The sequence below is a fragment of the Lactuca sativa genome, chromosome 8, assembly GCF_002870075.4.
Source record: "Lactuca sativa cultivar Salinas chromosome 8, Lsat_Salinas_v11, whole genome shotgun sequence".
NCBI lineage: Eukaryota > Viridiplantae > Streptophyta > Magnoliopsida > Asterales > Asteraceae > Lactuca > Lactuca sativa.
The window spans coordinates 171,902,801-171,916,669 of NC_056630.2; the positions used below are offsets into that span (position 1 = coordinate 171,902,801).

A 13,869-nucleotide genomic window follows, 5' to 3' on the forward strand; every position below is an offset into this window, starting at 1 on the left:
ATTCTATGTACTCATGAATGTCATAGCAAACCAATTTCTATGTCAAGTCTCCATAGACAATCTACAATCTAACTCGTCTTAATTCACTACTTACTTCCAAAAGTATGAGCGACTGTGGAATTTCGATCAATGAAATCATTCAGGAAGTAAAAACATGCAAAATGAAACACAATAATAAAGTAATTAACTATGGTCTCAAAACTATTGAATATAAATAATCTCTATTATTTAATCATCATAATAATTAAGAATTTATTCATTGTATAATGTTTCAAATAAAGAACTAACTACTTGAATCAAACATCAGTCACACAATTTCTCCCAAAGGCCATATGCACTCGTTTGATCCACAACCTCTCAAGTACTTCATATGTTAAGCTCAATAGAATAGCGCTACGTACTCTTTCAAAAATACGCACCTTCCTTTCAGCCGACATGTCTTTAGGCAGTTGAGGTTCTCCTTCCAATGCCGTTGTGCATCCTTGTTGAACCAGAAGAGCCTTCATATTCACCTTCCACAAAGTGAAATCATTCAAACCATTGAACTTCTCCGAATCAAATTTGTGATATTCCATCTTCAATCAACAAAACACCAACCGCAACTCTGATACCACTTGTTAGAAAAGAAATAGTATTTACGTGGTGCGGTCAAGTTGACTTATGTCCATAGGTAGGAGGGGAGTATTCTTTATTTTAGAGATGTCAAATAGAGGTTACAAGTACAATATTCACAGAGATTAGCCTAACACTCTATAATTCAAGATACAAGAAGCTACGAATGACTCTGCATGAGCATCAACAACACACATGAAGGAGCATCATGATCCATAGTGTCATATCATGATGCAAGAGTGGCATATCAAGGTCACCATGGCATATCAACCATAATGGTGGCACATCTAGCAATAATCCTTGAGCATCTTTAACCTATGAGATTCCTTGAACAATATGGAGCTTCATAGCGGGCTTCGTAGCATACGGCTCTGATATGTGCATAATTAGTTCATATTAAGTATAGATTTTTATTCATTTATTAGCTAAATTATTGCATTTTATGGACAAAAAGTACTTAAAAGTGTTTGAATTATATTTTCAGTCCAAAAATGAAGCTCGGAAGCAAAAGGAAGCAGGAGAAGCGGTTGAGAGATCGAGAATGGAACAAAGAAGAAAAACACTAAAAATAACACCTACTCGGCGAGTAGGGTCGCCTACTCGGCGAGTCCAAGCGAAGATTCGAGAAGATAAAGACTCGGGATCCCAAAGACTTATCACAGTACGGGGACTGAGAGATGGACTCGACGAGTCGCCACCTGACTCGACGAGTCGATTCGTATATATATAGATAACTCCACAGAACGATGGGGAGGAATTCTGCAACGATTCAGAAGGATTTAGCTGCGATTAAGAAGTCAGAAAAACCCTAGAAGACGAAGTCATAAGCTAGAATTCAATCCCGAAGGAGAATTGAGGCAAATTTCATCATTCCACTTAATCTTTTTGTTTTGTCATTATGGTTAAACAATTAGACTCTGTTTGTTTGCTGTTATTTACTTCAATTATGAGCTAAAACCTTTAGATTTCTGTTTGGGGATACAAAATTGATAATGTGGTTTCATTGATTGGTAGGATTAATTCTAAGTTGGTATTTTTGTTATTTTAGCTTGCTAAAGAACCTTATGTGTGAATGATAACTATTTTTCTGTTAATAGGAAGATAATTAAGCTGCATGAACATCTCTTAGTTATTAACCTCATATGTTTATGTGACCACTTTATCATATGTATAGGATTAATGAACATGAAACTAGCGTTAATAAGAAAAATGAGTAAATTCATGTGCAAGCTTGTGTGATGACCATCAACAAGAAGTTAATTAAAAGATTAAATTAGTTAACTATTGCAAGTCTAATTTAACCCGAATAATTAATCTAGTAAATCTAATAAAATTAGACAACTAGCCACTATTTAAGTTAGTTTATTTGCTAATGATTAGTGTAGTGAATGCGAATCTAGTCACTTGAATCGGTAACCAACAAAAGAATTAATCCATTGCACCATTACCTTGAAATCAACCATAGGATCAATTGAGTTGAACTAAACAGAAGATCCTTCCCATTATTGAATCTAGTTAGTTCTTTGTTTTCTAGTTTTTAAATTAGTAATAGTTAGCAAGTTTCTAGTCTTGTTAAACTAGAGAAAACCCCCTATTATTAATTAATTTAGATAGAATTATTTTTTAGTTTTAATTTGTCGTTCCCTATGTTCGATACCCTACTTATTTAACTATACCACAATTGATAGGTTCACTGCATTTGTGTGTTATTTTATAATTAAAAGTAGGTTTAAAACTAAGTGAGTTTGCACACATCAAGTTTTTGGCGCTGTTGTCGGGGAACGGTTCTAAATAATTAATCTAATCCCTAATTTTTTCGATCATTTGTGTGAGTTTACTGGCACAAAGTTAATTTATTGCAATTTAGTAGTTAGAAATTAGGTTTTAGCATTTGTTTTAGTTTTAATATTAAGTTTATAATTTCTTCAAAATTACACTGATCAAACACCCCGCTGGTACCCCCCCCCCCCGGTTTTAGTTTTAATATTAAGTTTATAATTTCTTCAAAATTACACTTTTTTGTTCTTTTTACGTTTTTATCTTGTTTATTTCAGGACTTTCATGACCAGAGGATCAAACACCACGCTGGTACCCCCGTTTGAAGATCCTGAATCATCATTGAAAAGGAACAAAGGAAAGGACGTGGAGAGCTCGAGTACACCAAAGAAGTCACCTTTGTCCAATTTGAAGACTGTTTTTGGGAAAAAGAAGACCAGCAAATCAGGAGCATCCAACGCTTCTTTAGTAATCGACGAACCGGTTAAGGAAGATATTGAGTACGAGACCGAGGAAGAAGAGGAGCCTACATACGAGCACGAAACCGATTCTGAGGAAGAGTTAGCTATCCCAATGGCTAACATTGATGAAATCCCCATGGGAGAATGGAAGAAGAGGATGCACGACGACACTGGCCTGGGACTTGTGCAAACCGCAATTCCCGCGACTGCTACTTTCGAGTTAAAGGGTCATATCCTAGCTTTACTTACAAAAATACCTTTTTATGGAAAAGACCATGAAGATACCTACAAGCATTTGGATGAAGTCAATGATGTAGCTGATTACTTCAATGTTCCAAATGTGCCCCGCGAGACTCAGCTACTTCGTATGCTTCCGGTGACATTCAAAGGTGCTGCAAAAGACTGGCTCAAGTCACTTCCCCCGGATCAGTCACCACACGGGCCAAGATGAAAGAAGAATTCATTGATCACTTTTCCCACCTTCCAAGATAGCCAAGTTGAAGAAGGACATTGCTAACTTTGAACAACAAGCTGGAGAGTCGCTATATGAAGCATGGGAGAGGTACAAGAGCTTACTAAGAAACTGTTCACACCATGACCTAAACAGCCAGCAAGAAGTCTCCATCTTTTATGATGGAGTCAATGTCACAACCAGGCAGTTATTAGACTCACAAGGCCCGCTCACAAAGAAGCCGCCCCTGGTGATCAAAGAATTGATTGAAGAATTCTCTAAACACTCTAGAGAATACCACAACTCTAGACATGATGTCACTAGGGGAGCCGCTTATGCAGCTACTGAAGACTTATCCGCAGTCATGGCTATGCTAACAACCATGGATAGAAGGATGCATAAAATGGATCAAACGATCCATGCTACTCGGGTGGGTTGTGAAAACTGCAATGGGCCTCACCTCACTAGAGACTGTGATTTAGATGAGAATGGCAACAAGAAGGTGCAAGTTTGTTACTCAAGTGGAGACCGATATGATGAAGACTGGTGCAAACAAAAGAAAGAGTGGCTCCCTTATGAAGAGTACAAGAAAGCCATGGAGGAAAGGTTTAGGCAAAAAGGGAGAGGGTTCTATCAAAAGGAGGAGCCGGTGCAAGAAAGAAAGCCAAACTTGGAATAAATGCTTACCAAATTTGTAGCTGCTTCAGAAAAAAGACATAGTGATCATGATGCTGCAATTCAAGAAACAAGGACCATGCTTAGAAACCAGCAAGCATCTATCCACAATATAGAAATGCAGATTGGGCAACTTGCTCAACAAATCAACTAAAGGTCACCGGGCGAACTTCCTAGCAAAACTGAAAATAACCCACGAGGCGCGCACATAAACATAGTCACAACAAGAAGTGGGAAGATAATCACTTTCCTGGCACCTATTCAGACTGAGGCATCCAAGGAATCATAGAAGAAGGTGGCAGAAAATCAAGAAGAAGAGCAAAACTTACAATCTAACAGCCCTACTCGCCGAGTACCACGTATGGACTCGGCGAGTACACTACCAAATCCGAAAAACCAGACCCCTGAAAAGCTGTTTCAGCCTCCAATGCCATACCCAGCCAGAGCTATAAAAGAGAAGCAGGAAGAGGAGTACCAGAAGTTTCTAAATCATATCAAGACTCTTCAAATTAACATACCCTTCATTGAAGCCGTCATGCAAATGCCCAAATATGCAAAGTTCCTTAAAGAACTTCTCACTAATAGAAGGACGATGGAAGAAGTGAAGAAGGTAGTCCTCAATGAAAACTGCTTAGTTGCTATGCTAAATAAGCTACCAAAGAAGAAGGGTGACCCGGGGAGTTTAACTTTACCTTGCCAATTTGGCAACTTGGCTGCTATTCATGCCTTAGCTGATTCGGGAGCAAGTGTGAACCTAATGCCATACTCATTCTTTAAGAAGCTGGATCTCTCGGAGCCAACGCCAATTCGCATGGCCATTCACTTGGCAAACAAGACAGTCACCTTCCCAAGAGGCATATGCGAAGACTTACTAGTCAAGATGGACAAATTCGTCTTTCCTGCTGATTTCATCATACTAGACATGGAGGCGGATCCACAAGTTCCAATCATCCTTGGAAGGCCCTTCCTCAACACGGCAAGTACTATAGTAGACATGAGGGACTCGAAGCTCACCTTGCGGATAGGATAAGACTCAGTCACATTTGGGGTAGACCAAGCTATGAAGTATTCAAGGAAAAGTGACGACACGACATTCTCAATTGATATGCTTGACGAATTATTGGAGGAATGCAAAAGTGACGATTCCAGCAATTTCACAACTGATGATGAAGAACTTGATCCAGAAAAAGACTTAATGGAAATTGAAAGACTGTTGGAAGAAGCTAATTATGAAGAACTGGTGAAGCAAACTGACAGTCCTACTCGCCGAGTTCCGCCTTAGAAAAGGCAGAAGTCGTGAATACAGCCACAAACTCGCCGAGTACCCTACCTGCACTCGGCGAGTCCAACAGTCAGAAACAAAAATCTGAGCTCAAAACATTACCAGAACATTTAGAGTATGCTTTCCTTGAAGAAGGCAACCAAAAACCTGTAATCATAGCCGATGACCTGTCCAATTCTGAAAAGGAAGAGCTCGTGCAAGTGTTAAAGAAGCGGAAGCGGGCCATAGCATTGAGCATCACCGACATCAAGGGAATAAGCCCATCTTATTGCTCCCACAAGATCAATCTGGAAGAAGGAGCAAAGCCGGTTGTGCAGAACCAAAGAAGGTTAAACCCAAATATGCAAGAAGTAGTCAAGAAGGAAGTGGTTAAACTCTTAGATGCGGGAATTATCTATTCCATTTCCGACAGTCCATGGGTGAGTCTAGTCCAAGTGGTGCCCAAGAAAGGAGGGATGACGGTCATCACCAACGAAAAGAACGAGCTAATTCCGACACGAACGGTAACCGGTTGGAGAGTGTGCATCGATTATCGAAAGCTAAACGATGCCACTTGTAAAGACCACTCTCCCTTACCTTTTATTGATCAAATGTTAGAAAGACTATCGGTCCATAGTTACTATAGCTTTCTAGACGGATTCTCAGGTTATTTCCAAATACCCATAGACCCAATGGACCAAGAAAAGACCACATTCACTTGCCCAAGTGGGACTTTTGCTTATAGACGCATGCCTTTTGGGCTATGCAATGCACCCGCGACTTTTCAAAGGTGTATGACAGCCATATTCCACAATATGGTGGAATAATTCATGGAAGTTTTTATGGACGACTTTTCCATTTTTGGATCTTCTTTCCATGATTGTCTCACAAATCTTGACTTAATGCTTGCTAGGTGTGAAAAAACCGACTTGGTCCTCAATTGGGAGAAATGTCACTTTATGGTCAAGGAGGGTATAGTTTTTGGCCACAAGGTTTCCAAAATGGGAATTGAAGTGGATCGGGCAAAGATTGACACCATTGCCAAATTACCCCCACCAACTAATGTGAAAGGCATTATAAGTTTTCTAGGACACGCGGGTTTTTACCGGCGTTTCATAAAAGATTTTTCCAAAATAACTAGACCTTTAACACAATTATTATTAAAAGACGCACCATTTAATTTTACTAAAGAGCGTTTAGAGGCATTTGAATTTTAAAAATTAACTAATGCCCCGATCATTGTTGCACCAAATTGGAGTTTACCCTTTGAGATTATGTGTGATGCTAGTGACTTTGCATTAGGAGCTGTCCTTGGTCAAAGGGTTGATAAGCACTTTCGACCCATATATTATGCTAGCAAGACTCTAAATCAAGCCCAAGAGAATTACACCACCACTGAAAAAGAATTATTAGCTGTGGTGTATGCCTTTGACGAATTCCGCCCTTACTTGGTTTTATCCAAAACTACTATTTTTACTGACCACTCGGCTATCAAGTATTTGTTTTCCAAACAGGATGCCAAGCCAAGACTGATATGATGGGTGCTACTTCTTCAAGAGTTCGACATAGAGATACGAGACAAGAAGGGAATGGAGAATGTAGCAGCTGACCACTTGTCAAGGCTAGAGAACTCGCAATTGCAAGAAGATAAAGTTGGAAACGACTTCCCGGACGAGTACATTATGGTGACCGTGGGAGAGGAGCCATGGTTCGCAGATATAGCTACTTATTTAGCTACAAAATACATCCCAAAAGATTTTAGCAGTCAACAAAAGAAGAAATTCTTTTCTGAATTAAAATATTACTTTTGCGACGAGCCATACCTCTTCCGGAGCTGCGCAGATGGGATCATACGAAGATGCGTGCTCGGGAATGAAAGCCGAAAGATATTAGAGCATTGTCATAGCGGGCCCACGGGTGGACATCATGGAGCACACTACACTGCAAAGAAGATCTTTGACATTGGGTTCTATTGACCCACCATTTTTAAAGATGCAGCCCAATTTGTCAAAGAATGTGATGCTTGTCAAAGAGTGGGAAACATTTCATCTCAAAATGAAATGCCAATACATAGTATCCAAGTGTGCGAGGTGTTTGATGTGTGGGGAATCGACTTCATGGGACCATTTCCCATGTCTAAAGGAAACAAATACATATTAGTGGCGGTGGATTATGTATCCAAATGGGCGGAGGCACAAGCGTTACCAACAAATGACGGTCGGGTGGTGGTGCGGTTTTTGAAGAAATTATTTTCACGATTTGGAGTCCCGAAAGCTCTTATAAGTGACCGAGGCACACATTTTGCCAATGACCAAATGGAGAAGGTCTTAAAGAAATATGGGGTAACCCATAAGTTTTCCACATCCTACCATCCACAAACTAGTGGACAAACCGAGGTGACAAATCGAGCTTTAAAGCGAATTTTGGAGAAATCGGTGAGGAGCAATCGCAAGGAATGGTCGGATAAGCTAGATGATACACTTTGGGCTTTTCGTATAGCTTTCAAAATACCTATTAGTACTACACCATATAGGTTAGTTTATGGAAAGCAATGCCATTTGCCGGTGGAGCTAGAGCATAAGGCATTTTGGGCTTTAAAGAGGTGTAACTTCAACATTGAGGAACTAAAGAGCAACCGGTTGATGCAAATGAATGCTCTTGCAGAGCTGAGTAATGATGCATACTCTAGTTCATGGCTTTATAAAGAGAAGACCAAGATGTTGCATGACAAAAGGATTAAAGAAAAAGAATTTCATGAAGGCCAATAAGTGTGCTCTTTAGTTCACGACTAAAGCTTTTCTCGGGAAAACTCAAGTCAAGATGGGATGGTCCTTTTCTGGTGAAGACGGTGTTTCCACATGGTGCTATAGAGCTATTGTCAAGAGATGGAACACCTTTCAAGGTCAATGGCCATAGGGTCAAAAAGTATGAAGAAGGAGTCCCCCGGAATGAAGGAATTGAAGAGTTGTTGTTGCTGGAAGGGACTGCAACCATGTAGAAGGGGAGGAGTCCAACTAATAACTCCTTAAAAAGAAGCGCTTCACGGGAGGCAACCCGAGTCTCAAGTTTGCATTTTCTTTCCTTGTATTTTATTTTTATCTTTTTCATTCGTCTTCTTCTGAGAATATAATTGCTTGAGGGCAAGCAATGCCTAGAGTGTAGGGTGGGTGGCTAAAAGAATGAAAAAATACATTAATATTTCAAAACATTAAATTTTTTTACAAACTGCAAGGATTACTCGCCGAGTAGGAGCGTATACTTGGCGAGTACCTGCCCGAGTAACCCAACAAAATGCGTAAAGGCATTTCTACTTGGCGAGTAGAACCTTTCTACTCGGCGAGTAGCCAACTTACACGGATGAGATATAAATCCGTAAAAAGAGGGTTTTCACCCATTTAACCCCCATATTCTCCGTGCACAGCGTGTCCTCAAGCATCCCTGCGATTTCTTGCGAGTTCTTCAAATCTCTTCAATTTTCCACTTAATCTTCATCTTTCAAAGAAAAAGGTATCATGGCCAGAAGGGGGAAGTCTTCTCGTGGGGGGAGCCAAAGTGATATCCCGTGGCTTTCGTTTCAACAAATCACTTCCAAGTCATCACAAACTAGGGCCAAAAACATATTAGTGGCGCTCAAACAAAAGGAAATCCATTTACCCAACGCTGTTGACTGGGGGTGGTTGGGAAATATGGGATTGGAGGAGGAGTTCACACCTTACTTGGTGAAGGAGTGCGGTTTGGGGTATACCACCATCACATGTGATGGTTGGTTACAATTATTCAAGATACAAGAGTCTGTTTATGTCGGGCTGTGTTGGGAATTTTTTGTTACCATCTCATTCCGAGGTGGTAGTGAGTATTACAAACCCAACACAATTTCTTTGGGCGGGGAGCTGCGACAATGCAGCATTGCTGAGTTTTCTTGGAGGCTGGGGATTTATGACCAGAGCACAATGATGTCTGAAGACTTTGAAGCTTTTCTGGAAAACTGCCATAAGGAACTTCCCGAGGCAGTGGTGGCCTCTACATGGTGGAACATGATTTCCAACCGGGTGTATATTCCTTCCACTGCTCAAGAGGGCCACATTCGCTCGCCAATCCATCGCCTTATTCACCGCTTCGTGGCTAACACCATCAACATGCGGAAGGATTGGGACAAGCTCCGAACCCTTGATATCTTCTATCTATGGAGTATTATTACTCCTGACGCTTTCTGCAATCTCCCTTATTGCATTGCTAAATTCCTTGCTGAAGGGGCGGTTAAGGAAAAAGTCAACTCCAAAATAAATGGAGGCATGTTTCTTACTAGGCTGGCCAAGTCGTTTGGGGTCCTAGATTTGCAACAAGCTAGGGCACTCACGGTTATCCACCCTCCAATATTCAACACTGCACTATATAGGAGGGCACGGATAGATGAGAAGCTTGGTGATTCATTCTCCATTCCACATGAAGATGAGTCGGCAATCCACGAGGAGCCGGGAAGGCGGGTCCGACAACGTAGTGAGCGGGTACGAGAATACCCACCGGTTATTCCGGTGGAAGAGGACAATGATGGATGGAACCAATTGGAGTACAGAAGCTACTTGGACAACATTGGACGAGGGGTGAATTATAATAATCAATCTTTTGAATACCTCTTCCAACAGATGAACATTGCCCCAAGACCCGGACCTGGCTATCCATACATTATGAGTTGGGACGAGAGAATGAGGAGGAGAAATGGAGAAGGAGGAAGTGGCGCGGGAGGAGCCGACATGGAAGATGAAGAATGAAGAGTTTTCTTTTATGTTTTATGTTTTTATGATGTTATGTTTTGAACAATTGTTAAACACTTGGATGATTTTTATTTTTGTTGGGATGGTTATTACTTTCACTTTAAGTTCTTTATTTTTCCGGGATAGAAGATTAGGAAGCATACTAAATTGTTGAGGGTCAAGTAAGGAATGAGATATTTTCAAGAAAAGTATGGAGTCTTGTCCTTAGGATTGAGTCCGTGAGAGTCGAGAGTAATGGAGAGTGTTGCTGCTGAGAGGAATTAGAGTGAGGGTCAGTGAAATTTCCAATTTCAAAACCTGAGTCGAAAGGAACATCAGCTGGATCAGTTTTGGCAATACAGCGCCTACTCGTCGAGTGCACAAATTCTACTCGATGAGCACATGGGATATTACATTTTATCATTCCAAGTCAAGAGATACTCACCGAGTCCGCGCCACTACTCGCCGAGTAGACCTGCAATCTTCGATTTCCAGAACTACTTTGAGCACTTTCACTGCAGCATTTATCCACTTTTTGTGAGGAATTGTCACTGGAGATTTTCTAAGAAGCTTGTTCCGTGAAATTTTTGAGTTGTCAACCACACGAGACGCATGACACCCAAGACATGGATGAGCTGTTCCCATGGCTAAAGTCAAGTGAAGATGGAGCTGAAGAAAAGAGTATCACCCTATCGACTGCTACCCTAGGGGAGTTTGTTCCAATTCTCCCTATATTTGCATTTTTATTTTTGCATAATATGCAATGAGGGCATTGCATAAAATAAGTGTGGGTAAGGGGTTGGTCACATATTAGAAAATTTAGAATCTTAATTTAGGCTAATATTTAAAAAAAAATTGCATACCAAAAATATTACTTAGAACTTAATTTAGCAAATTAGGATTCCATGTTAGAATTGTGTTGATGATTGCATGAAAACCCAAATGTTTAGTTGAGCCTATATACGTTCTAGTGCATTTGTGGGTTCCTTAATCTAGTGAAATCATAGGACAAAAACATGACCCTGCTCAGCCTGAGGGATGCAATATGTTTAGCAGCCTAAACCTGAAATGTATCCAGGAAAATTCTTATCGTTAGCTAATAAAGGTTGAAGTTGAGCGCCCCTACTTAAGCATGTAGGTTTATCGAGTGAAAAAAGAGGTACATGTAAAAAAAAAGAGAATTGCAAGAAAAGTTGTAAGAATTTTGGAGCAAATAAAGTGAAAATCAAAAGATCAAAATTCCAAGAAATTCAAAAAGTTGAAGATACCAAAAATCAAACAATAAAGGTGGTGAATTCAAAGAGATCAAACACAAATTATCAAGAAAATGAAGAATTCGAAAAAGCTCCATAGTGGTATCGAAAAGTTGTAGTTCTAGATTATGTATGCTTGGGTTGCTCATCTAAAAATACCTTAAGGGTAAGAGGTTTTCTGCGGATGGATTCGGAGGGTTGCATAAAATGAGCATAGTTCGGGGTGAGTGGGCGAATGTTTATGAGGATTGTGAGTATTTGGAGTATGGGGGGTACTTAGGAAAAATTTAGACACAAGTGTGGGGTATTTTGATATGTGCATAATTAGTTCATATTAAGTATAGATTTTTATTCATTTATTAGCTAAATTATTGCATTTTATGGACAATAGGTATTTAAAAGTGTTTGAATTATATTTTCAGTCCAAAAATGAAGCTCAGAAGCAAAAGGAAGCAGGAGAAGCGGTTGAGAGCTCGAGAATGGAACAAAGAAGAAAAACACTAAAAATAACACCTACTCGGCGAGTAGGGTCGACTACTCGACAAGTCCAAGCGAAGATTCGAGAAGATAAAGACTTCGGATCCCAGAGACTTATCACAATACGGGGACTGAGAGATGGACTCGACGAGTCGCCACCCGACTCGACGAGTCGATTCGTATATATATAGATAACTCCACAGAACGATGGGGAGGAATTCTGGAACGATTCAGAAGGATTTAGCTGCGATGAAGAAGTCAGAAAAACCCTAGAAGACGAAGTCATAAGCTAGAATTCAATCCCGAAGGAGAATTGAGGCAAATTTCATCATTCCACTTAATCTTTTGTTTTGTCATTATGGTTAAACAATTAGAATCTGTTTGTTTGCTATTATTTACTTTAATTATGAGCTAAAACCTTTAGAATTCTGTTTGGGGATACAAAATTGATAATATGGTTTGATTGATTGGTAGGATTAATTCTAAGTTGGTGATTTTTGTTATTTTAGCTTGCTAAAGAACCTTATGTGTGAATGATAACTATTTTTCTGTTAATAGGAAGATAATTAAGTTGCATGAACATCTCTTAGTTGTTAACCTCATATGTTTATGTGACCACTTTATCATATGTATAGGATTAATGAACATGAAACTAGAGTTAATAAGAAAATTGAGTAAATTCATGTGCAAGCTTGTGTGATGACCATCAACAAGAAGTTAATTAAAAGATTAAATTAGTTAACTATTGCAACTCTAATTTAACCCGAATAATTAATCTAGTAAATCTAATAAAATTAGACAACTAGCCACTATTTAAGTTAGTTTATTTGCTAATGATTAGTGTAGTGAATGCGAATCTAGTCACTTGAATCGGTAACCAACAAAAGAATTAATCCATTGCACCATTACCTTGAAATCAACCATAGGATTAATTGAGTTGAACTAAACAGAAATTCCTTCCCATTATTGAATCTAGTTAGTTCTTTGTTTTCTAGTTTTTAAATTAGTAATAGTTAGCAAGTTTCTAGTCTTGTTAAACTAGAGAAAACCACCTACTTATTAATTAATTTAGATAGAATTAGTTTTTAGTTATAATTTGCTGATCCTTGTGTTCGATACCCTACTTATTTAACTATACGACAATTGATAGGTTCACTACCTTTGTGTGTTATTTTATAATTAAAAGTAGATTTAAAACTAAGTGAGTTTGCAAACATCAGCTCATCAAGCGATACTTTGGCATATCAAGGAACCAAGTGGCATATCTATGCATCACGATAACGCATTAGGCATGACGATGACACATCCTCTCAAGGTTGGAATATCTAGATATCCACTCCACAATTTTACATTCACCTTATGAATGTCATATCCAATTACTTGGTGGCATATCCTATCACTAGATGGCATATCATGTCATTTAGTGGCATATCCAGTCACCTGATTGCATATCATGTCACTTCATGGCATATCAAGTCACTTCGTGTCATAGAAATTGACTTCGTGGCGTATAAATTTCCAATGGTGGTGCACCTTGACTTATAAGTGGTGTACCCAAGCATAGGATCCTCCATTCCACTTCCGCGTGATCCATACCTCCTTTTTGAAGATCTGTTTCTTTGTTACTTGATTCGTTCCTTTGTCACTTGATCCGTTCCTTTGTTAGGAGACCCATCCCTTTTCTCATATGATTCATTCATTTGTTACATGATCCATGAACCCAAGTTCTCCATTGAACTCAAATTCTCCATACGAATGCTCTAAATGCTCGACTCATATTTAACAATCTCCACCTTGACTTGAGCATCCTTTGAATTCCACGTCAAACATGAACTTTCTCTCCCTTCCTGACATCAATCCCTGAAGGGGCTTCCTCCTGCGAAGATCCACCAAGTCCAAGAAAATATTGACCTTCTCTCTGGGAATGACCTAGTAACCATGTCTTTCGGATTATCCTTGGAATTAGACATTTGAATGCATAACCTATAATAGAGCATGATAGGTTTCTCTACCTTCAAAAGAAGACTTTGAACAAGACCAACCACCAATGATCTTCTTATTTGTAGACCACTTTCATGGTCCAAGTCTATCGATCCAACCATGTGCGTATGTCGTACGTTAGCACTTGTAACGCCCTCATATTCAAGCAAGT

At 39.5% G+C, this 13,869-nt stretch overlaps 1 protein-coding gene and 1 non-coding gene across 2 annotated transcripts; one reads left to right on the forward strand and one right to left on the reverse strand.

The window, feature by feature from the left end:
* Positions 1-3,343: 3,343 nt before the first annotated feature.
* On the reverse strand, positions 3,344-3,450 carry LOC111893671 (small nucleolar RNA R71). Its single transcript, XR_002850932.1, has one exon. It is a non-coding gene; the product is annotated as a small nucleolar RNA R71 (small nucleolar RNA).
* A 952-nt stretch (positions 3,451-4,402) lies between these two features.
* On the forward strand, positions 4,403-5,005 carry LOC111893636 (uncharacterized). The gene has a single exon (XM_023889695.1). The coding sequence runs from the start codon at positions 4,403-4,405 to the stop codon at positions 5,003-5,005; it is 603 nt and encodes a 200-aa protein (XP_023745463.1).
* Positions 5,006-13,869: the final 8,864 nt, after the last annotated feature.